Raw genomic sequence first — 23,591 nt, forward strand, 5'->3', positions numbered from 1 at the left:
TATCTGAGGACTAAAATAACATTTATCGGGCCAATGGAGTCGTCCTCACATCCTCACAATTTCGGGGCAAATTTTGACCCCATGTTGGCCTACTGGAAAATGTCTGATAAGGTTGCCAAAATAGTATTTTTTAGTAGGGAGAGAAAAATATGTTCAATGAAAGCCTTCTGCAGAAAATGTAAGAAAGAGTGCTCTGTTTTATGCAGCACAAAATATGCAATATTTTTCTTTCAAATTCCCTGCGTTTAATTAGATAGTATGAAGGGATAAAAAGTGGAATGCAAATATTTTGTTCCGCACCCATAGTTTCACGGAGATTATGTTATCATGAGAAGTGGAATTGTGTGCACTTGATGCTGCCGAAGCATGAAAGTTACTAAAACGACAACTTTTGTCGTGGCTATTTTCTGATAAAGAGAATTTTTGGTTTTACTTCTTAAAAAAGATTTAGCCTTTTTTCTAGCTGCTATCAGCTGACATCGTTGATCTTTCAGGAAATACATCCGGAAAGGTTTGGGAGGAAATAACAAAGACCCCGTGGTTGTGTAGAACAAGAGCTTGGATCACAACAGATACACATACATACTATGCAAGAGCTCTGAAATGGCTGCAGTGAGTGAGGGTGCCGTCAACCCGTCTCTCGCTTTTATCTTTTCACGAAATTAAAATTTCAGAACAACTTATATATCACTGTATTCCTCTCCTTGAGACCTATTTAAAAACCTGTATGTCGTAGAGTAAAAAGCAAAATGCTGCCAATTGTTCGTCAAGAGGCAGTAATTGGAACTCAACATAGTCTGAGGTTATAGCTTGAAAAGTGTTCTGAAACTCAAATTTCCACTTTTCAACTAAACATGAAAATTCTGTGTTCCTGAACACTTTTCCAGCTGTAGGCACATTCTATATTGGGTCCCAAGTCATTGCTTTTGGCAAATATTTGGCAACATTTTAAAGAGGGAACAAAGAGAGAAATTTAATTATAATCTAATCAAATTCATGCGTAGTTTTGTGCGTTCATACCACGCGCTTCCCAGAGAAGATAGAGAGAGCAGACCGCACGCGTACAAATTTTCCCTTTCCCATTCACAAAGTTTGAAAAATCAGCACTCAACACCGGTGAAGATACTGTTGCTTGAAGCTACAAGTCAACAACAAAAGCACCAACCTCTAACGATAGAGGCTAGCAAATACCAAAGTGAAGCAAACAACAAAACAGGTGGATTCCGAATAATCCAGAACTTTGGCCTTCTCTTTTCCACGAAACGATAAGGTACGCAGACATGTCCAGAGGAGATTTTGAACTTTTGGAAAGAAAATTCATACCACTGCACCACTCTTCAAAGAAAGAAATGCATTAGCCGTTATGCATTTGTTTTGCAACGGTGCTATTTATACTTGTGAAGGTGACAAAACTGCATCTCTCGATATTCAGCGACAACGGTTAATAAGCTACTGAGTAATCACAGGACACGTCACTATTTGAAACGAGTTCACCAAGAAATTTCTAGCATGCCATTGCATTCACTAGAAATACGTCATCGATCTGATTCGGTATAGGATGAGAATTTTGTAATGACTTTAGATGATGATTTTATTCTAAAGAAAAAGTCTCATTATTTTTTGCCATGAATTAAATACATTACATTCTCTTCCTTGGAAAATATTCTCTAAAACGTTAGATATCGTAGTTGGAATATCAGAGAATCTTTTCCGAAGAAGAGAATGGAATGTATTAAACTAATGTATGGAATTTAGCAAGAATTCCAAATAGCAAAAATACAAAACCTCCGAATAGTGTCTTGGAGATATTTAGTCATAAGAGGGCAATTATTATCCTTTAGAAAATGGCCTGCCAACCCAGTAAGGATATGTTGACGAAAGGAGACATGAATTCACTTGGAAGCGTACAACAATCATTGACAGCGAGTGTGAGGATTCTGGTGCCAAGCGCGCTGACCTACACTGCTTTGCTGGTCCTCTCTGTCAGAGGCTAAAGTGCTAGGTGTCTGACGTTAATCAGTCCACTTCGGATGCGCCAACGCTCTCATCCATTCATGTACAGGAACTATTACGGCTTATCAGAGAAAAATTAAAACCATTACCGTGACCGTGAGCGATATCAGAGGGCAGTTTGTTCACTTTATTTATCTAATTTTCTAGAAAATGAGGATGCATGTGGAGAAGAGTTGATTTGTCAACTCATTGTTTTTATCCTTACACAAGCCTTGTGCTAATTTATCGATCCCAACTCGAAAGCAGGATGAAAGGCTTGGTTTGCTCTAGGGCGATTTCGTACCAATGATCGATCGTGCACTAACAGCGGAAAGATTTCCCGACTGCGCTACACCCGCCCCTACTTCTCATGAAGGCTGCGAATGTACAAAGAAAAAAGGTGGTTTGCCTAAAAATGGGTAACTGAAAATCTGGACATAGATAGGAAGATAAGGTCAACTATAGAATAAACTCGACCCAAGAGGCTGAAACGGTCTTTTTCACTGGTGCTTTGAAAAAATAAGATATGACTAGTCAAGTCAGGTAATTTCACTTCGATGACGGGCAGTTTTACAGGAATTTCCCAGCAAAAGTCATTTATGAATGTGATGTAAAACAGCAGATGCAAGATGTAAGAAAGAGTGTAGTGTACATGGTGCTATAGCGGCGACCACCCCGATGCAAACACGGACGTAACGGCTTTTCCAAAAAGACTGAACAACTGTTCAAAATATGACGGATAATCGTCTACTCTTGAAATGTTGTCTTCTTCTTCAGCAAAAATAAATTGAGAAGTTCATCAAATTTTATCGTTTCTACTGATAAAACCAACATTGTCCCCAAATAGTTCATAATCGATTATAAAGTTCTAGAGAATCTTTACAATGTAATTAAATTTTTCTATCGATGGAAGAGACAAGACGGGAATTGCTACTTCACTTCCAGTTGATGAATTTCAAACGGAGGAAAATGGAGCAAAAAAAAAAAAGGATTAAAATGAAACAACGAATTCAAAAAAAGAAGAGAAAAGAAAAAAAGAAAAAAAGCATAGAGCGTCTCTTTTTGAGTTGCTACTAGAGGCATTAGTTTTATGCTTTAAGGATTTCAGCTTGGTGCGAGGACGGAAAATCATGAGAAATACAAGGAAAATCTACTAGAAAAGGGCTAGTAGAATATATTATTATTGTTATTATTTCCATTATATATATATATATATATATATATATAATACCACCGGGCGTGTGTAGCGCAGTCGGTAAGAGGTTGCCGGTCTACATGATCGACCGGAAGTTCTAATCCGCCCTAGTGCTCACCAAGCCTTTCATCGCTTCGGGGTCGATAAATTGGTAATAGACACGGCTGGCAGGATAACAAACATTGACTTGAATTATCGCTTTATGGGCCAGTTACACGTTCGCAAACCTCAAACGATCCTGAATTGAAGTGAACGTGGGGGCGCATCCCAAGCGGATTGATTACCACTAGACACGTTATCCTTATTTCACCTACGCCTAAAGAAAGGAGCAAAACGCGGCCGTGGCGCCGATACCAATATCTCATCTAATGAAACGTTTTTACACTGAAGCTCGAATTTCTGGAGGTGTTTAATGGATTCAATTCAGCTGTGGGAAAATGAGTTCATTTTAAAAAAAAAGCACGGCGTAGGCGGGAAATGTTCGCACTTTGGCTCCTAGAAGACATTAATCTTTGTTACTTCTATATTCTTCAATAAATACAGGGTTTCAAACTAATTCAAATTCAATAAATTGCTTTTGTGATCTTTTGCGTGTGCTGAGGAAATATTGATTTTTAGTGACTGATCTCCGTACACAAATCAAACTCACCACCCTAATAAAACGAGCAACATGATGCGTAGAAAGTCAAGAATGTCTTATCATAGTTAATTTTCTAACACTTTGGGTTTAAGACGAAGAAAGAGTATGCAACAATTGTCGCGTGTCCAATCTTTGAAAAAAACAACGCGGCAAGGATGAAACTAGACTTTTCACGCTTCACAATGTAATTCATCGGCTCAGCGAACGAACGAAGGAGAAAATTTCATCGACATCCTACATATAATTAAAAATTAGAAACCACGGCAGTACACTAATTGCACAGTACATTCACCCCTGACGTTGTGTGCAATAGGATGACAAATAAAAATGATAAATACAATAATAGAAAAAATTGACGCTTGCGTGACGTTCCCGATAAGATCTTTCCAAAGATCCTCTAAAACACAAGATTAGACGCGGGAACAACTATAAGCACATAGAAACACGTCTATCGTGCTTGCGGTCAACTTCGGAATCCCAGGTGCCTCCTCTTGCAGGACTTCTAACGGTCGGGCAGAATATGAATTCCCGCACCCACCCTCGGGTTAGGGTAGTAGGGCCAAAACGACACGAAGCACTGTGCGTAGGCGGCTCCACTTGAAGCTGCGTGGTGGGGCGTGGCGGGTTCCTCGCTAGCACCACCCACCGCTGCAGTTTGCAAAGGTCCCACCTCGATACTAAGTGCTGTTTCCACCGCGTAGCCGCTTAAAGGCACCACCCCACGAATCTAAGGTGGCGCAGATTTCAGGTGGAGTATTCGTATACGGGTCGTAGATAAAGGAATTTGCTAACTAGCGTAGAAACGGCCCGGAAGATGCGGCGTGTGCACACGACTGGCGCGCTCCAGTTGAACTCGTTGTAGAAAATAGCGCGCCAGAACGACCGAAGCCGCCGTATCTTCCGGGCCGTTTTTTATGGCAATTAGGAAGAAATAGACGAAATCGCCCTTCTATCAATAATCTACGATTCCGTATACGAATATTCCACCTAAAACCTGTACCACCTTAGATTCGTGGAGTGATGCCTTTAAGGAAGTGCACCCGCCTACGCACCACGCACGTGCTTCATGTCGCTCGCTCGCTTTGACCCAATTATGGTTTCATTTCGTTGCTTTCTCCTTGCGATTTGATCATCTTTTTAATGTGGTCATTTTGTAGGGACCGTGACCCGTGAGCTACACCTGAGAGGAAGTCCGCCGCCAACATCTAAGAACATCTGAGGCGAAGGTACCTGATCCGGCACCACGTAAAACCATGTTCATCCATACTCTGGGAGTCCATGAGCATACTGTACTTAACCATGTATCGTGTATACAGTGTTACCATGTTACAGTTGCGTATGCTGGTGCAGTTGTTTGTTTATTGTATTTGATCGTAGTCAGTTCTATAGTCAGGTGAAAACGACATGAAGCTCGATGAAGCTACGTAAGCGGCTACGCTCGAAGCGGTGCGGAGAAGCGCAGCGGTTAGAAACAAGGAGAGAGCCTCGATAGTACCACTCAGCGCTACAGTTGCCGATGGTCCCACCTCGATTTCAGGCGCTGGCTCAACTGCCCGCTTCGAAAGCAGCCGCTTGCGCAACTGCAACGAACTTCATGTCGTTTTGACTAGTTTTTTTTCGGTTACCAGGGGTTCTATTGGCCATCTGGTCGTGCAGTCTCCTAACAAGTGTACACCTTATTACTCCATATCACGTGCCACAGAATACATCTACAGTACACAGCAGCGATACTAGGCGGAAGAGACGTTGGGTGCAGCGGTAGCAAAGCCAGGACCCCTGGTCATGGTCTGAGGATCTAGGCTGCCATCTGAGACTCAGTCCAGGGAAAGTTCATTTGGATCGCGACGGAATACCCAACCGATGCCTGCTACCACTTCGGGAATGGATGTGCGGCACGACGATGTTGCCGAAGTAACCGAAGTGTAGATAATTATAATTATCAATAATTATGTCCAATTGAGCTAATTTCGCAAAACCTCTTAGGATTTTGAACTCATCGTTTAAAGTCGAGTGTTCTAGAGGTGCAAAGTTCATGCGCTTAGGACTTTTCACTTCTGAGAGCGAGTCAGTAGTTTTTACTAGGAAAGTAAGTGGTTTTACAAGTAATTATTCGGAGGTTTTGCAAAAAATGAGCAAAAATTATTTTCTCACAAATGATTAGAAGATAATCAGCAAATCTTAACGTGCGCGTGCGTCCACATGCAACTATTTCAACTTGTTAAGCATTTTATCTGGTTAATTTTCATTTCTTCAAATGGCCGAGAGCTGTGAACCTGGAGCTGCAAATGAAGAAAGATCTCACTTCACAGTCGCTAATGTCTTTCAAAACTTTACACCTCAAACCTCATGAAAACATCGCGTTTTGTGATAAAAAAAAAACATTACTTTTGTGCAAATAAACTCATCTTTTTCCAACATCGCTTAGTTCGTTTTTCTTCGAGAGGTGGAGATCTGAAATTTCAAATCCAAATTGTAGATACCTACTGCTTACACAAGTAAATTGTTAGTTTTTTTTGTTTTATTTTTTGACGTGATTAGGGACGTAAACAGCAATGGATAAAATAACGACGAATGGTTCTGTAGTTCCTATCTAAATATAATTGAACCTTTCCTTTTCCATGTGGTCGGTCAGCAATATTGGAATGGACAAAAAACTAATTCCCATTATCTTCATCCTCATTAATATTGGAAACTTTTGAATAAACCATGCTAAAATGTTCTCCCTTACACTATTCGTGGTTGGGTTCGTGTAAATAGTCGGATAGTTAGACAGAAAATGTTTCTTTTCTGAAATGATGCTAAGCAAAAAATCCAATAAACCATTGCCCCCGTTCAAATTAGATTTTTTCACAAAAAAAAAGAACAACAACATGCAAATTACGACATCCAAAAACGCAACCAGCTCCAAAGATCTTATTATCCTCAGATCATCGATCTTTGAGGTTTAAAAGCGCTGTTCTTATTAAAGGCTATGCTCGGATTCGAGGATTGATCAATAGTGCACAATGGCGAGTCAAAAATTCGTATTTTTCCCTCTTTCCTCCTGAATTTGAGACTTATTTTCTGTGTAATACTGGTATTAGACATGTGAATTTGTAACATAAGAAAGACAGTTTTGGCGCAATGTGTTTTTATTTTTGGTGAAACGTATTCAAATGTTATTCCACCTGTTCAACAGGGTTCTTCGTAGAGTTGGAAGCGTTATCATTCAAATCGTTCTGTGGATGTGTTTTAATCTTAATTACTTCACCTTTTTCGTTAGCAACGTTCACGCGACGGAAATTCCCAATATTCATCTCATATCTAATATCCAGGTACGATCATCATCGCCTCACGTAGGCCACACTAACCCAATCCCGTGTTGTTGCTAATAATTAGTGTGACATGGTGGTTTCACATCCATACATTCATCCCTAACCATATCTCAGCCATTCACGATAAACTTAAAACAAAATCTTTGGAGAAGGTTTCGAAGAGTGATTTGAACAGTAAAAAATGACGCTCTGAACACAATGTCACCAGGAGACGACTTTCCGCAAGCTGCGACCACTAGCGAGCAAACAAAGATCACACATTTTCTGAAGCGAGGCATCGAAACGTACCCTTTTGATACAAAAGTTACCATCTACAGCCTCTACCTGACTAATAATAAAGAGATAATTTGGCTTGATATTCGAACATTTTTATTCTAACTTCACGTATTGCTAGAAATCCAAAGCCATACAATCCAAATGCGACACTTCCTGCAGCTGTTCTTTATTATGAGATCCGCGAAAAAAAGTTATAAATACTAAAACCTCCTTAATTCGTGTGGTAATAGTAGTTCACTCTGAGAGAACAAAAAAAAATGTGGAATGTGACGGAAAAAGCAACAAGCATTCTAACATAATTCGGCGATGGCCCCAGGAGATTATCCTGCATTTCCAATCCAACATCGTCACGGAGCAACGAATGAATGATTGTCCAAACAGTTCTAAGGCAAAAGGACAAAGCCATTTCTAGGTAAATGGAGCACAAAATAAGGCATGAAAAAAAATAAAATAAGGCCTGGCATGAAGGAAATTCTCATGATTTTTCTTCATGTCAAGGTAATAACTCTGTAAATCTGAATTGTCTACCATATATGAGCTTGCCACTGAGTTCTTTTTAAGGTCAACATTTACTTCTATTGATTCCATTATTATTATTATTATTATTATTATTATTATTATTATTATTATTATTATTATTATTATTATTATTATTATTATTATTATTATTATTATTATTATTATTATTATTATTATTAATTAGAGCCGCTATCAATAAGCTATGTATAGCACCACGGATTTCACTTTCGAACTTGGACCCAATAAAATCGTACTACTCGCAGCGAACCTCTGCTAGTCCATAACAATGAAAAGATGGGAAGAGTTATTTCCCCTCTATTATTATGTACTCATTGCGTCGAGAAGCGCATTTAGGCACTGGAGAATCAAGCAAAAAGTAGTTAAGATCCCAGAATGTCTTCGAATTAAAAAAAAAACGAAAGCTTCAGTTCAATATCATCTGCGGTTCAGAAAACTGCGCATGCAGTAGCATTATAGCTGACACCACCACTGTCACACGATTTCATTGACTATTGATGATTCCATTTCCCGCATGGTCATAACATTTCAAAAAATATTGGGAGAAAGATTGAGTGCACTTTTAGGAAAATTCTACAATGTGGCAGGAAATTCTCTTTTAGTCAATATGTAAAAGAAAAACTTTATAACTCCGTTTAATAAACCGAGAGCCATTTTAGAGCAGAAGTTTTAGAAAAAAAAAAGAGAATTTGTTTCAGAAAATTCAACTGTTCATCTTTAAGAGTTACATGGTAGTTATTGAAGAAAATATTCATTTCGACATAATTTCTCTCGTCGTTCATCGAATATATCAAACGAATTTCTTCGCGAAAAAATCAAACAAATAATCTGAAGTGCCCATAATAGAAAAAGAAAGGTTCTAACAAGTAATCCGACACCTAGTGCTGCTGTTCACACCCAGCAAACAGCTGACTGGTTAACGAATCCCTCCCTCCTTATCTTTTAACCTTTTCAACGAAGAATATGAAACAAAAAGTATGAGAAACACATTAAAACAGTGAATAGAAATCTTTAAGTTCCCACAACTTTTTTTGATCTCCCTGTATAAAAGTACAGAGATTATGTTATAAGTGTAATTGTGATGTATAACATATGCAAGGAGAGTTCATGCATAATTAGCAGCCCTTAAGCACCAGAAGTGCTCAGCTGATGCGAAAACGTTCCAAGAAGAAAAAACCCGGAGATATGTACGTCTCGAGAGCTTTCGAAAAATAATAACAACGTCTTACTGGCGGCAATCGAAGAGAAAGGGTATCATAAAGCTTTCCAGAATTCTCTGAATAAAACATTGTTGCAGACGGGAAGATTTGCAGATGGAGCGTTGGAAGAGATCAAAGCTCCGCAATAAATCCAAAAATACGCTGGAACTAAGTTAGCGGAACAAAGCTACCAAACCGAATGTTTTTCATGCACACCGAATCAAATTTTGAACAAAACAACGCCTTACAGGGAGGAGCAAAATTTTTAATTTTTGAAAATTTAACTTAAGAGTTGTGCAGAATAATTGAGAAATTTGTGGAACGACGTCGGTAAAGTGGAGACTAGTGAAGGGCGAAGAAATTCTATGCTCAGTAAAACCTTTGAAAGTTCTTTGGGTGTACACATTGTTTCCTAAAAATGACCTGCGCGTGAGGTCCGCCGTTTCATTTCAAAAGAACTCTTCCTCACGTTGACAGGCTGTGGATACTCCAGAAATTATCTTATATTTAAAGAGTCATAGAGGATTTCTTAACCGTTTTAGGAGGCACAGAGAGCTCTAGAATCAAGAGATTAAAGAATGCATTCGTGTCTTACGTAGCCGTAGATAATCGAGTACCTAATGGATGCAGAATCCACAAACGACAATTCGAGTATTCCCAGCCAGAGAAAATCGAAGGTCACGGTAGTTGATCTGTGACCCAGGCCGATTCTATCAAAGAGGTGAGTTAATGGTTCGTGGATTTTAGCGTTTTTTTGTGCATAGACGTTTTGAGCATATAAATATATAATAATATATAAACTGAGTTTTGGCACTCACCCTTCATCTCAGGACAGTTTCTATAGATTCCGCAACGTATCCAGAAAGCACATGAATGTACAATCTCAGATTTAGGCTTCGCATCAAGAGAGCCTTCAGAATCTCTAAAGCACGTGGCTGTATGGCGCGCTACGATCTCGCTGGCAGAAGAAAGCGCCAACCATATCACGCATCCAATCGTTCTCAGAGAATAAATATCGAGAGCCAGTTGGAAAAATATTATCCAGACTATCATTTGGAGAGAATGGCGGCGCACACTCTGCGGAACATATTCTCATCGTACGCGGGAAAAAACATGAACAACAAACGACACGCTGAAAGCAACAAAGATTTCTCACTGCAAGGTAACTGTAACAATCCACATGCCACCAGGAATCAGATAAAGATAACAGAAGAACGAAAGTTCGACCTTCCTTGAATCTTGGCATGGAGTTTGCAACTTGTCGACAGTCAAATTTAAGCAACAGCCAAGATTGTTAACAAACTTTGTTACGGCTAACGTTTCGGCACTGTCGCCTTCGTCAGAGCCTGGAAAGTAAGAACAATGCAATATATCCTCTCAAATGTCTCATCCAGAACAAGTCATCATCCCCTATGATATTATACCCGGAAACGAAACCAAATGAGCCTAAATCGTTGTGCCTACCTCCGCAGCCGCATTGTCGTGATGTTAGCGGTATCCGCGTGGTGTAATCGCTTGTAATTTCTTAGGGGACGACTACGTGTTCTAGATGAGGTATTTGGGAGGATATATTGCAAATGTTCTTACTTTCCAGGCTCTGACGAAGGCGGCAACACTGAAATGTTAGCCGTAATAAAGTTTGATTACAGAAAAGTATGGAGTGATTATTCGGAAATGGAGTTTAGGAAGGTGATGGGTGACAAAGTACAGTCTTTGGGAAAAATATTTAAATGCGAGGAGATAATTCTTCTGTATGTATATGTGTATTATGTACATATGTAACCAGGTATGTATCAAATTTGTTTTGCATTAGGAGTAAACATTAGGAGAGTGGAATATTTCACGCAAATGATCGAGACGCACTTCTATGCGAGTTCTTTCACCCTGAAAGAGGATGTTCAAAATGGTACAAAATTCAAGTTGTAGACAAAAATTAATCATTTGTTTACGGGAAACGTGATTTCAAACAAATAAAGCACAGACACTTATAGAGCATACAGTGGAATGCATTTGTGCTTCCAGCTTTATAGAAAAATGGAAAAATTAAGTACGGGTTCTTCAGTAGGAACAGTATCGGACAAAGGGCAAAAGTTGTTCTCTCAGTAGCTACGCTGAATCAAAGTCTGAAATCCTGACGAATATCTAATTCGTTTAGAATGACTTAGTTTGGATTTTCTTCCCACAGACTGAGGTGGTTAGTCATTTGAGGATCAGAAATGTTGGTGAAGCCTACCGCTTAAGGTCCCACTTCAAATTTGTCCAGACTCGTAGCGTGCTCCATTCGCCTTCGGCTAAACTGGTCATCCGAACCCTGATATGTGAATAAATCGAGCAATACTAAGCATTCTGGATTGGGGAACAGATGTCGTGAAAGAACCCTTCACTTTCTGTACTAGGAGAAGGACATGTTCGACTCGATTACCAGCCAGAAAATGGGCTCCAAGTTCGACTGACAACAAACTGGGTGAGTGTTTTTTCTTGACTTTCTCCTGTATTTTTCTGCCCTGACTCAGAAAAGCTGTGCTAACGTTTTCTTTTTTTTTGAACCATTGGTGTATAAATAAGTACACAAATAAATTAATTAATGCACAGCTTTATCCTGGATTTGCTCTGCTGCAGAATTGTGGGATTACAAGAGTTCTATTTAAAGTTCAATTTTTCAACATGAGTTCAGTTATCCGTTATTGGTTTACTAGCAATGGCGAAAATCACGAGCTATGAAATCAGCAACGATAGACTCGCATAGGAAGCTTTTAAAGAACCTACAAATGTGAATGACTCGCTAAACACTGCCGTCGAAGCTCTAATGAATGAAAGAAAAAACATCCCAGAAAAAATGTATCGTTTCCAGTAGAAAAGAGGCGAATAAGGAATCTTGAGACTATGGTAGCGTAAACAGCAAATGTGCGAAAGAAGAGAATTTTGAGTTTTTCTTAATAAATTAATACATTAATAAAATAAAGTGTCTGGTTTCAACCAGTTCGCTTGGGGCGCGCAACGCGTTCGCTTCAAATCAGGATCGTTTGAGGCTAACGAACGCGCGTCTTGCTTGTGATAAATGACTTGCGGGGGCTAGCCAATGTATCAGGTCAGTGTTTTTTTACCATCCCAGACAAGTCTGATGTTACTTCACCCAACCCGAAGAGATGAAAAGCTTGGTTCCAAGCCGGCTTCGAACCATCGGTAGACAATGCAGTGGCAGCCAAACCTGACTGTGCTATACCGCTCCTTTTCTTTCATACCCATCTTTGATTCCGTACTCTTAAAGATTACTGTTTTCCACGTTTGAAGTGATCCTATGCTATTTTACACAAAGAGACAACACACGCAAAGACGCACAAAGAAAAAATTCATAAAATTCATTGACTATCGACCGGCGTAGCTGAGCATCACCCAACATTACCGTATTCGCATGCGTAACTTCATGATTATCCAATAAATCTTCGGAATATATGCAAGATATGAGATATGAGCATAGCACATGACAAATCTGTTCTAAAAATAATGCGAATACTAAACGTGAAAAGTAAAAGTCTATAATTAAAGAAATATAAAGGACATTGTGGCTTCAAGAATGACCTCCTCAAAAAAAGAGGAAAAAAAAGAAATTAGAATCAATTATCATCACTTCCGTGGTATTTTGCCTGGAGTGAGTAGTCTTAGTCGCACCAGTTATTTTTTTCTTTTGTTTGGATTTCTCAGGAAAAACATAAACCATCATTGTTGTGTATGATCATAATTAGGCTTACTATTGGTGGTGCACTAGATGAACGCAACGTGCAAGCACGCAAACACAACAATTTCGTGTGTGCAAAAATATGCTGGAACGCTTTTTTTCAATCACATAGCGCTCTTATATCAAGAATCGCAGAGGTCAAGATGGAGGAGAGTCAGAGCTATGCAAGAATTCTTATGGTTTGCCCATATACAGATGTAGTTTCGTATAAAACTGCTCACATGGAATACTTACCCGCAGAAAGAAGCTAATCTTTGTTCTTTCAGCTTCCGACAACTAACGTACGCCGGTTACTAATTGCTTATGAAGTCAACCTTCATGCTTTCAAAATTAGATATTTACATTTTAATATTAATGCATTCAATAAAATACAAAAACAATATATATTGTAACAATAAACAATATATATATTGTAATAATAACGTATTTTATTACTTACTTGATTCCAAATTTATCGAGAGCATCTAATCGTGAGGAATCAAAGATGATTTGCTTAATTTCTCTAGCGAGTAAAAAATAAAAGAATATTAAGACACAAGGAGAAAAAAGATAACGAGGTTTTCGCACAGAACAGATATTTCGCTACAGCACATGAGTAATTTCAGTTTTTCATTTTCATTCAGTAAGTTCATTTCAGCAAAAGAGCAAAACTGATTTTTTTTTCGAATGTTCCTCACTAATAGACTATGATTTGACTAGTAAAAATTATATCTGTTAGCGATACAAATTACGGAAAACAACCCTTTGATTAAAAAACATTTTCTTTAAACTGCTGTGAAACAAAACGAAAAAATATATTCTGATATCATTCACGATACCATAATGGGTCTCTTCTGGGACGGGATGAGCGTAGCGTGGACACGGGTTCTGATAAACAGTTCTATCGTTTTACTTTTCATAGCGAAAATCTGTACAAGGCGCCGATGTAGTGTAGCGGTTAGAGGTTCCACTGTCTGAGGTTCTGAGGGAAGGGGGGGAGGGGGGGTTGATCTGAGGTTCGAACCCGCCCGAGTGCTCACCAAGCCTCTCATCCCTCCGAGGTCGATAAATTGGTACCGGACTTGTCTGGGAGGATAAAAAACACTGACTTGAAACATCGGCTAGCCCCGCAAGCCATTTCCTCAAACGATTCTGAATTGAACGTGGGTGCGCATCCCAAGCGGATTGATTAACACCAGACACTTTATCGTTTTTGACCTGCACAAAAAGACTTAAAAATTCATAAAGTTTTCATCCGTACCGGAAACGTACAAAAAGTTGCCAGGACAAGTAGAACAGCTTCGATTACCTTTTACTTTTTACCGTAAGCCGTTTACTAACAAATTAGGAAATCAACTCCGCTAATACGTAGAACGCAATTGTATTGACGCAATCAAAGGAGCAAAGAGCGAGACGATTGAAAATGGAGTCAAACTGGAGAAGGCTAATGTGGTGATTGTGGAACCAACAAAACCACTTGAAAAAGTTACTCATGTTTTCATTTTTTTACTTCATTTTTATTATTTTATTTTATTATTGCGGAGTTACTTTTTATTCTTTTAATTTAAAATGAGGGTGGATAAAATTAAGTGGGGAATGCTCAAATACAGTGCGCATTGCAAACTCAGTAACAATGGCAGCTAAAAATAGCCAGAAATGCTCCAATGTGCTCTGTCTGACGGGGAAAGTGATCCACATTTCCTCACTCTTGATTCCCGCAATACACTACGTTGATTACATTTCCACAAAGAATTAGTTCACTTCTGTTTAGTAACTTTATTTTATGCGAATATAGATTAATAGGGAATTAACAGGTGGATTTCAGAAATTTTATTCACAACGAGCAACCATGAACCGAGTTAGGTTCTTTCTGAAACTTTCGGTCATTAGTTGATCTAGCTCATTGATCCGTTTTAAATTAGTAATGAAATAATTACTGCAATTAATAACAACTCTCATAACTTACTTACGTGACTTAATCGGCGGGCTGATGTCATCGCCTGACGCGATTATCCGCATCTTCGCCGAGGTGTGCCGTCCTTGAACACAGCTCTGCCCAACCTTCTCGATCTTCTGCGAGAGCTTGCACAGAATCAATCCATTCGTCGCTATTCCATATTCTGCGAAACCTTACGTCTCGCCTGAACTGCCTATCCACGCCGAGTGTCCTCAGGTCCTCTTTCACCACCTCAGTCCAGAACTTCCGTTTTCGACCAGTTGGCTTCTTCCGGCTCGAACCCGACAAACTCCTCAGAACTCGTTGAATAAGGCGATCTGCCGGCCTCCTTAATATATGACCAAAGACGACTTACGATTTACTTTAGCCATTTTCGATGGTGGTGCAAGATATTGATATCTTCCACAAGTCATCCGCCGGTATACCACATCAATTTCTGCGTAAGGATCTTCATTGTGGCATACCCCAGGCCAAAAGTAGCCAAGTAGCCGTCTAAGCAGCTTTCGTTCCGTGCAATCAAGCCTCTCCATCACGGTAGGTGGTGCCGCCCAAGTCTCCGATCAGTACATCATGATGGGGCGCATTGAGGATAGGTAGACTCGCACCTTGACTTCGTTGGTGATAGGGGTCGACCACAAGCATTTCGTCGAAGAGTTAAAAGCAGAAGTGGCCTTCGCGCATCATTGCTGAGCATCTCTCTCGTAGCTGCCGTTGTTCTTCAGAGTACAGCCCAGTTAACAGAACTCATCGACGTGTTCTATCGGTTGTCCGTCCACCCTGATTACCGTTCGAGGTCTCAAAGAGATCCACATCTGCTTGCATTTATCAGGGCGTAGACGTAGTTCATAGGCTGCAACCAGCTTCGATACAATCCGCAATCTGCTTTCCGCGAATATAACAACATCGTCAGCATACTCGAGGTCAGTCAAGGGGCACCATGATGGTGCTAAGAAAATGTCGGCAGGACACTGGTCGACTGTTCTTTGCATAATGTCGTCGATGGCAAAATTGAACAGGAAGGGTCCTGCCACCGCCCCTTGTCTTACTCCTTGTCTTACTCCAGTTACCATTTCAAACGGTGTTGTACATCCGGCTGATGTTCGAGCTGCAGCAGTTGTTCGTTGATTCATGTCATCAAGCAAGCGAACGAACTTTCCTGGTACTCCATCGGCGCGAAGCGCGTTGCGAAGACGGCCTCAGTGAGGAGAGTCGAACGCGGCTTCAAAGTCCAGAAACGCCAGTTGCATTGGCTTCGAATACCGCTGCCAGATTTCGATCACTCTCCTGACGATGAACACCTGGTCAATCGTAGATCGGCCAGGACGAAAGCCAGCTTGCTCGTCGCACGTTGTTTCTTCGCGATGTTTAATGAGTCGGTCCAGGATAATGCACTCCAATACCTTGCACATAACACGCAGCAAAGAGATTCCTCGATAATTCCTGTGGTCCGTGACGGATAACTTCTTGTGGAGGGGAATTATGACACCGTGTCTCCACGAGTCAGGCATCTTTTCGTCTATCCATATTGAACGGATGATCTTTGTCATCTCACGAACCCCAGACGGAGGAAGATATTTTAGCATTTCTGCGCTAATCCCGTTGTTTCCACCAGATTTCCATTCTTCATTTTTTGAATACAGACTAGAACCTCCGACACGGTCGGTGGCTCTTCGTTAATCGCATACGTCGGTCTATGAACGTGTTCGAGTTCAGGAGCTGAAGGTGCTAGCCGGTTCAGCAAGGTGTCCTCTCCAAGTTGGAAGGGTTGCTTCACCGACAGCTACTCCATTGGCAGTATTGAAAACAGGAGAACATCTTTTCGTTTTGCCGCTATACTGTTTTAGTAGAGCATAGGCTTTCCGCGGATTCCTGTCCTTCCACGCCTTCTCAAACTCCATCGCTCTTGACGTCCACTTGTTATCGCGGTCTTGTTGCAGTTGACGATGTAGCTTCCTTCTAAGACGCTTTTCCTGGTTGAAGCCACCAGCGCTGCGTGCGACACATACAAAATTGTTCGTGTCGCAACTCTCATAAATTAATGCAAAATTACAACATCCACAATGTTTACGTGTTCAAAGCAGCCATTACTTTTCAATTCAAAAATAAAAACTTCACTACTTCAATTTGAGTCAGTTCAAAGAATGAGAAAAAGAAAGCTAGCTAGCTTAGCTCGATTATTAGAATTTTACAACATTATTAGTATTTGACAATTAGTCAAAGCGTGGGAATTCTGAGAAAGCGAGTCATTCCTTCAATTACACCTAGAAAACCTCTGCAAGTGCTTTGATTTAAGAGTGTTTTCGAGAACACTGGACGAAGTAGGGTGAGATCCACGATGTAATTGAGAATGTATCAAGTCTCCTGAGAACGATGACTAGGGTTTCTGGAACCGAAAGTAAGTAGTACGTAAGTAAGTAGTTTGTGAAATATTGAAACATAAACATATATAGTAGGTTAAACACGATGTGAAGCACGGACAGTTGCGTAAACGGGTGTGCTCGAAACGGCACGGTGGAGCATATCAACTTGGAACCATGTAGGGATCCTCACTACCGCCACCCATATCTGTAGTTCACCATGGTCCCACCTTGATGCCGCTTTTGCAAATCGAACAGCGTTCCGCGATCGGCCGTTTCCACTGATACAGGAAGAGATGAACGGAATCACCCTCTATCCCACGATCTATGAGTAATGTTCACAAGGAAATTTTGATGTCACTTTCAGTATTTCTCGTTCAAAAACTACAAGTATAAGTCTATGCAAATAATCATTTCATTATTATACAGGATTAAAGAATCCCTCTGTGCTACCTACCACGTATAATTAGATACATACGCCTCCGCTGATGCCGATTTGGTGATTTTATGGTCAACATAGAGATCGGTAAATTGAATGAAAATCCTAAAAAGGTAGGTAGGTAAATAGGTAGGAAGCCATCAAAAGAGGCTGATAATATATGCAGATTGAATTTTCAAGGTTCAGGAGCTTTCAGGAAAATGCTTTTGGTGGTTATCAATTGTTTACGTTTCAACTTCGTCCCATATTTACGTGAATTGCACGCTCTAACGACAGATGCATATTTCTGCTCTCAACATCGTTGGATTAACTTTGGACCACTTGTGTAGATCTATAGTGCATCGTCCATCAAAAACTAGGGGACGATGCCCTTTGGTTTCCTTTTATAATGGAGTCCAGAGCCAAGCCTTCAGAACGTCAAATCTTTTAGATTATAGAGCTCCAAGCATTTGCGGAAAGAATGATTCCACATTAGATTTTGGCACGCTCAATTAGTTTTCGGGAAGGTTCCTATCCATTCACAATGAGTCAGCTTATAATCTCATATTCAGTATAAAGACAATTTTGCCCGTTGTTTTTTCTGTGGATCAAAACAGAATCCCTCACAAAGCCAATCGGCTTCAGCTCTAGATATGTGCTATAATGTCTCGTTCGCTGCGTATCATCTAAAGAGGTTTAAAGAACATAATCGGGGCTTCCATCTCCTTTCTAATATGCTCGCGTTCAGGCACGAAACGCACTGGAAGCGTTCCACGTAACATCCAGTCAGTCATGAATCGTGAAGAAAAATGCATCGATGTGACCAACAAGCTGACCCCCGCTGACTGACCTTGTAACCCAAAACATTTGCGGATTGTGACCAACGCGGTCGAATGTAGGGGGCATCCTCATCAGTCGCTGGTAGCAGCGCAACTATTCGTAAGAAACGGTGGTCCACTAATAACACGGGTTGTCGACTATCAAGCTAAGCGCTGTTGTGGTCTCTAACGTTGTTAGTTGGAAAGCTAACGCGGAGGACAGGCGATTGTCAGGAACTGAGGTTTCCAAAGTTATCTGGATACTCTGTCACGGTTAAGTTTATACTCAAACTCAAAAAAAGTCAGAAAAGCATGCTGTCATGCTTCCCCAATGTCCTTGCAAAAGAAGTGGTCTGTTGAGTGGATTTTTTAGAAACCCATTCATGAGCAACGGAAGCATACGTCCGCCTATTTATTAAGGATTTCGAACGATCGATCGATCGTGCAGTCTCTGGAGAACCCTTTACTGACTGCGCTACGCCCCAATCTGTAAAAGGTTCTGCTGTCTGACTGCACGCTCTACCGATAGTTTGAAACCGCGCTCGTGCCAACCAAGCCTTTCATCACTCCGGGGTCGATAATTTGGTAAGTGTCTGAGAGGATAAAAACACTAACTTTTCGCATCGGCCAGACTTCGCAAGTCATTGTACAGGCTGGTTGCGCGTGCGTAAACCTCAAATTATTCTGAATTGAGGTGAGCGAAATTGCGAATCTCAAGCGGATTCAATAACTCCAACCAATTTATCCTTTAAATGGCGTTCCTACAGTGCACTCAGACCGTACACTGTGACCCATTAAACTTACGTGCACGTAATTCGTTGAAGATACCGTTTTTTTGCAAAGATTTTTTAGTTAGGTTTTACCTACAATTAGTTGGGGTACATTGTTTGCAAATTTCACAATGAATACAGAAAACAATTTTTACAGAGAAAGAAACAAGTAGACTAGATGCACCAAACTCACCAGTTCAGCCGACAAATCAACTCCTCACATCCAAAGATTTGACGAAGTGGAACAGTGTAAGGTTGATTTCTTTACTGCTACGAGTGTAAAGAGTTACGTATGAGGAAGCCCCTCATATCCACAGCTGCATACATAATTTGCATTTGACAATTGCTCTATGCACTTCTCACGAGGTGCGTTCTCAATTTCAGATTTTTCTTTCCGCATAGTTCGCCACGACTCGGATGAGATTACTACACTTCTGGAACTCACATAGTTCCATTCAATACTTGTACGAATGAATTCCAATTATCGCCTTATTTATTCTGTCTTTCATTTATTTCGCTTTTACTTAATGGAGTGTATCACTCGAATCGATAAATTGAAACTCAAATTGACGACGTTAGAGCGTCCGTGGGAAAATGTAGAGCTTGGGTTTTAGGTTGTGAGTATGGGCGCTGAATTCCCTCTAATCGTCCTAAGAAAAACCGGAGTGGGAACTGCCTTAGTTCCTGCGGGGTTCACGCCACGCGCCACGCTTGTGCACGCGCCGCGTCTACGAGAAGGCGGAATTCGGTGAGGTCTCCTCAGCGATGTACTCAAGTAAAACTAATGACTAGGCTGAGAACATCGGCTGCTAACAGAGCGTGTACGAGGGTGGCGAGCTCTAAAAAACATTGTAGGAACAAACTCAAGAACGGTCTCCCGGACAGTTTTGTAGGACGAGGAGGGGAAAATGAACGGATCAACGCTCATATTCGTAGTCTGAATAATTTACCCACAGAAACCCCAACATCGTTCGATTCGTGATACGCTGCCTTTAATCGACTTAGCGCAATTAGGTTATTCAATCTTAGAGGTGTAAAGAGTTGATTCGTCGGGTGATGTGATTAGTCCGCCGCTTCTGATACATCACTTTTCTATATTCATAATGGTTTCATGTTTTCGCTGTGATACTTGCGGACGACGCCTTAAAGCTTAGTCACTAGCGGCAGGAACACAAACTCGAAAATATCCAAAAGTGCTGGCCTCAGCATTCTCATGCATACAACAACAAGAACTAACTTTTCTAGTAACTTTTCGAAGTCAACGGAAATGGTCAGTTTTCCTTTCGGTATGGAGTTTGCCATCGGAGAAAGCAGGAGGCATGTCAACAACTTTTAGTCGAAACAAATGAGTGCTGTGCTTTGAGGAGGATTTAAGAGGTTATAGATTATTTAGGAGGGTATAGAGGATTTCAGGAAGTAACAGTTTTACATGGAGTTATTTCTTTTACTTATGGACTTTCCTCTTCACTGTAATTAGCGATTTTCAAGGTTTTGAGAATGACAATAAGGTCGAGAGGTTCGATCTTTGGTAAAGGTTACAACCTCATTGGTACGGTATATGTACACCAAGATGAATGCCAAGTGAGAGTCAAAAGGAATAACGTTGGTGGAAGTTGCGGCCGAAGTACGGTGAAATTCGAATGACGCATACCTCTGTAAACTGTCTACTGCTCGTCAAAAGTTTATTGGATACCAGGTGAATCCGAACGAATCCTTCGGAAAAATCAGATCAATCAGCATGAAGATCTTCGAATAATATCTTTAGTTGCAGATATTGAATATTGATTGAAATCAACGGGAGTTTTTCTCCTACATACTTTATGAAATTAGACGACCACGCGGAAAATTTGATAGAGGGGCGAAAATAGACCATAATAAGCTGCGTTGCCGCCGCAGGCGATTGATGTGTGTAATAAGAGATTGATAGCAATGTCCTCTGTGCAGGAAAAAAGCCATTTCAGCATATGACGGAGCGGCAAATAAAACTAAGATTCTACTGAAAAAATGGTGGGTTTTTTTCTCTCAAAAACAAAAACAGAGGCGTATGAAGGAAAGAGATCTTTTTCTTTCTGGTTAATAGAGCACTTACAAGAATTTCTAAGGGCGGAAGTTACATGGAAGGCGAATAAAATCAGATTATCACTTGAGAGTCTCCAAGCAGAAAGAAAGTACGTAAACTGTGTTAAAACCAGAGGAACCTTTAGTTTCCTGTTTTGTGAAAAAAGAACTCAGCAGCAATTTCAAGCATTCAACAATTATTCGCGTCTGGGCATTATCTTCTACTGATCAGTATTCTTTCTTTCAATAATACCTCCTTCGCATTCCACCACAGCTTCTCTTCTGGATTTCAGCTGACAAATATGAACAGAAGGGGCAGGATATGACGGATACCAGCCAGGTATCAGTAGTCTTCAGTTTTTTTTTTTTTCAGTTTCATAATCAACACACTTAAAGGCATTACTCCACGTATCTGAGGTGGTACGGATTTCAGGTGGAGTATTCGTATACGGCATAGTAGATTACGGGGAGCGTGGTGGTTCCTTTCATTTCTTCCTAATTGCCGTAAAAACGACCGGGAAGATACGGCTTCAGGCGTTCTGGCGCACTATTTTCTACAAGGAGTTCGACTGGAGCGCGCTAGCCTTGTACGGCGACGCACCTTCCGAGCCGTTTTTTACGGCAATTAGGAAGAAATGGACGGAATCACCCCCCCTCCATAGTCTCCCATCCCGTATACGAATACTCCACCTGAAATGCGTACCACCTCAGATTCGTGGAGTGATGCCTTTAATGAAATATTATTCTCAGAAACAATGTTTTCTAGGTAGCAACAGTTATTCTTTACCTTTTGAGAGACTGCGAATCACAGTGACAAGAAAAATCAAGGAAGGTAAGTTCAGGGAGGTTGTTTGTTGCGACACAAAAACATAGAAGTGCAAAACTGAGCATCAAAATAAGAACCACAGCCAAAACACCTTACAATACAACAACTGATGAGCGTTGAATGCTCTTAGCGCGCATTTTTCACATCTAAGAGGTGGATGTGATGACGACTTCAGATAAGGGCTTTTTTGAATAATTTTCCCAGCACGACGTTCCTACTCGTCTTACTCGGAGGTCGTGTTACTACCGAGGATGGCAAAATGAAAGATAGGCAACGAAAAATTGATAGATTCACTGTTATAAGAAATTCGGTGTGAAACCGTACACCACCCTCTACGCCTTAAAACTAACGTCGCTGGGCAGCAATGCAATCGCCCTCTGATCTGACATTAAACATAAAGAACTCTGCCAACCGTCGCATGCGGAATTTACCGTGAGGGAAGCTGGGTAAACAGTCCAAGCAAGAACTTGTCCGGACGTTCAGCGCCCTCTCCTAAGAAGGTTTGGATAAATAAACCCTAGAGCGAACTATTCTCGGGGTAGGGATCACTAAGATTTGTCCTTAGATGCTACCAATACCTGTAATATAAATAAAAACATGGATATATCAACAAAAGGAATCAAGTGGAGTAAATATGCAGAGATCTCCTACTTTTGTGATCGAAGAAAGTAAACATAAATTCTGGCGTAACTGAAACGAAGGGAAAAAATATGAGAGCATAAAAATATCATGTCACCAAATCAATGAGTTGATGAAAGTGAAAGTGGAGATGGAAGTAAGTAAAGGTGGCGAGGAAAAGAATTCTTTCTTTTTTGGGTTTTTTCCTGACAAATCATACATACACAGATTATGAAGAGTATTGCTAGGAGAGAACTGCGCAGCAATGCGCACTAGGAAAAATTCCAAAAAAGGAAGCATTCATCGACTGATAACTTAGTAGTTCAGCGCTGTCGATAACTGATGAGTGATCTTGTCCGGAGCGCCTCACGCCGAAGATTCGGGCATGTGCTGTGGATTCTCATAAAACAGTGTAAAGTAAATAAATGAGAATTAGATTCCAAGAGCTGAGGTACACAGATATGTTTCATCTCTTTTACACTTTCACCAAAATAAATTCGTGCAAGAAAACTGCCAAGGGAACAATCGTTCGAAAAAATTCTTGGTGTGGTATTCTCTCTAGTAGTGGGTAGATAGCTTTCCGGACTTAGCTTCGAGTTTCACAGTGAAAACGCAGAACTCCATTTGGAAATCCAAGTGTAAAAGAGCTCAGTTTACCAAACAAAATAAATCTTTACGTTTGATGGCGGAAAAAATTCTTTGGAGAAAATTAGAGCGCATTTCACCACTCCATAGGTGTGACGAGTTGTAATCTAATTTGTCAATGCTGTAGATGTAAGGAGTTATCTCGTTGGGTAAAAGTGATGCTTGAAAGTTCCTGATACCTCTAATTAAGATGTTAAACTCTTATCCCTTCGTAGAGGTGTTTAACTTTTTCTTTCTAAACTACATCCAGAATCCG

The 23,591-nt window shown here is 40.5% G+C and overlaps 5 protein-coding genes across 6 annotated transcripts; 1 reads left to right on the top strand and 4 right to left on the bottom strand.

Annotated features, from left to right (window-relative positions):
- Positions 1–1,844: 1,844 nt before the first annotated feature.
- On the top strand, positions 1,845–8,220 carry RB195_002465 (uncharacterized protein; the record flags this gene model as incomplete). Its single annotated transcript, XM_064199737.1, has 3 exons — positions 1,845–1,928; positions 2,284–2,392; positions 7,979–8,220. 3 exons carry the CDS (start codon positions 1,845–1,847, stop codon positions 8,218–8,220), a joined length of 435 nt encoding a protein of 144 aa, XP_064055618.1.
- Positions 8,221–14,861: 6,641 nt separating this feature from the next.
- RB195_002466 (uncharacterized protein) lies at positions 14,862–15,519 on the bottom strand (the record flags this gene model as incomplete). Its single annotated transcript, XM_064199738.1, has 2 exons — positions 14,862–15,153; positions 15,431–15,519. The coding sequence occupies 2 exons, from the start codon at positions 15,517–15,519 to the stop codon at positions 14,862–14,864; spliced, it is 381 nt and encodes a 126-aa protein (XP_064055619.1).
- A 40-nt stretch (positions 15,520–15,559) lies between these two features.
- On the bottom strand, positions 15,560–15,955 carry RB195_002467 (uncharacterized protein; the record flags this gene model as incomplete). Its single annotated transcript, XM_064199739.1, has 1 exon — positions 15,560–15,955. One exon carries the CDS (start codon positions 15,953–15,955, stop codon positions 15,560–15,562), a length of 396 nt encoding a protein of 131 aa, XP_064055620.1.
- A 66-nt stretch (positions 15,956–16,021) lies between these two features.
- Positions 16,022–16,408, bottom strand: RB195_002468 (uncharacterized protein; the record flags this gene model as incomplete). Of its 2 annotated transcripts, none has more annotated exons than XM_064199741.1 (1): positions 16,022–16,408. In XM_064199741.1, one exon carries the CDS (start codon positions 16,406–16,408, stop codon positions 16,022–16,024), a length of 387 nt encoding a protein of 128 aa, XP_064055621.1. The 2 variants fall into 2 exon arrangements, with proteins under 2 accessions (XP_064055621.1, XP_064055622.1); XM_064199740.1 differs by having other exon boundaries at positions 16,022–16,372.
- Positions 16,409–16,534: 126 nt separating this feature from the next.
- On the bottom strand, positions 16,535–18,512 carry RB195_002469 (uncharacterized protein; the record flags this gene model as incomplete). Its single annotated transcript, XM_064199742.1, has 2 exons — positions 16,535–16,814; positions 18,451–18,512. 2 exons carry the CDS (start codon positions 18,510–18,512, stop codon positions 16,535–16,537), a joined length of 342 nt encoding a protein of 113 aa, XP_064055623.1.
- Positions 18,513–23,591: the final 5,079 nt, after the last annotated feature.

The sequence above is a fragment of the Necator americanus genome, chromosome IV (assembly GCF_031761385.1).
Source record: "Necator americanus strain Aroian chromosome IV, whole genome shotgun sequence".
Taxonomy (NCBI): domain Eukaryota; kingdom Metazoa; phylum Nematoda; class Chromadorea; order Rhabditida; family Ancylostomatidae; genus Necator; species Necator americanus.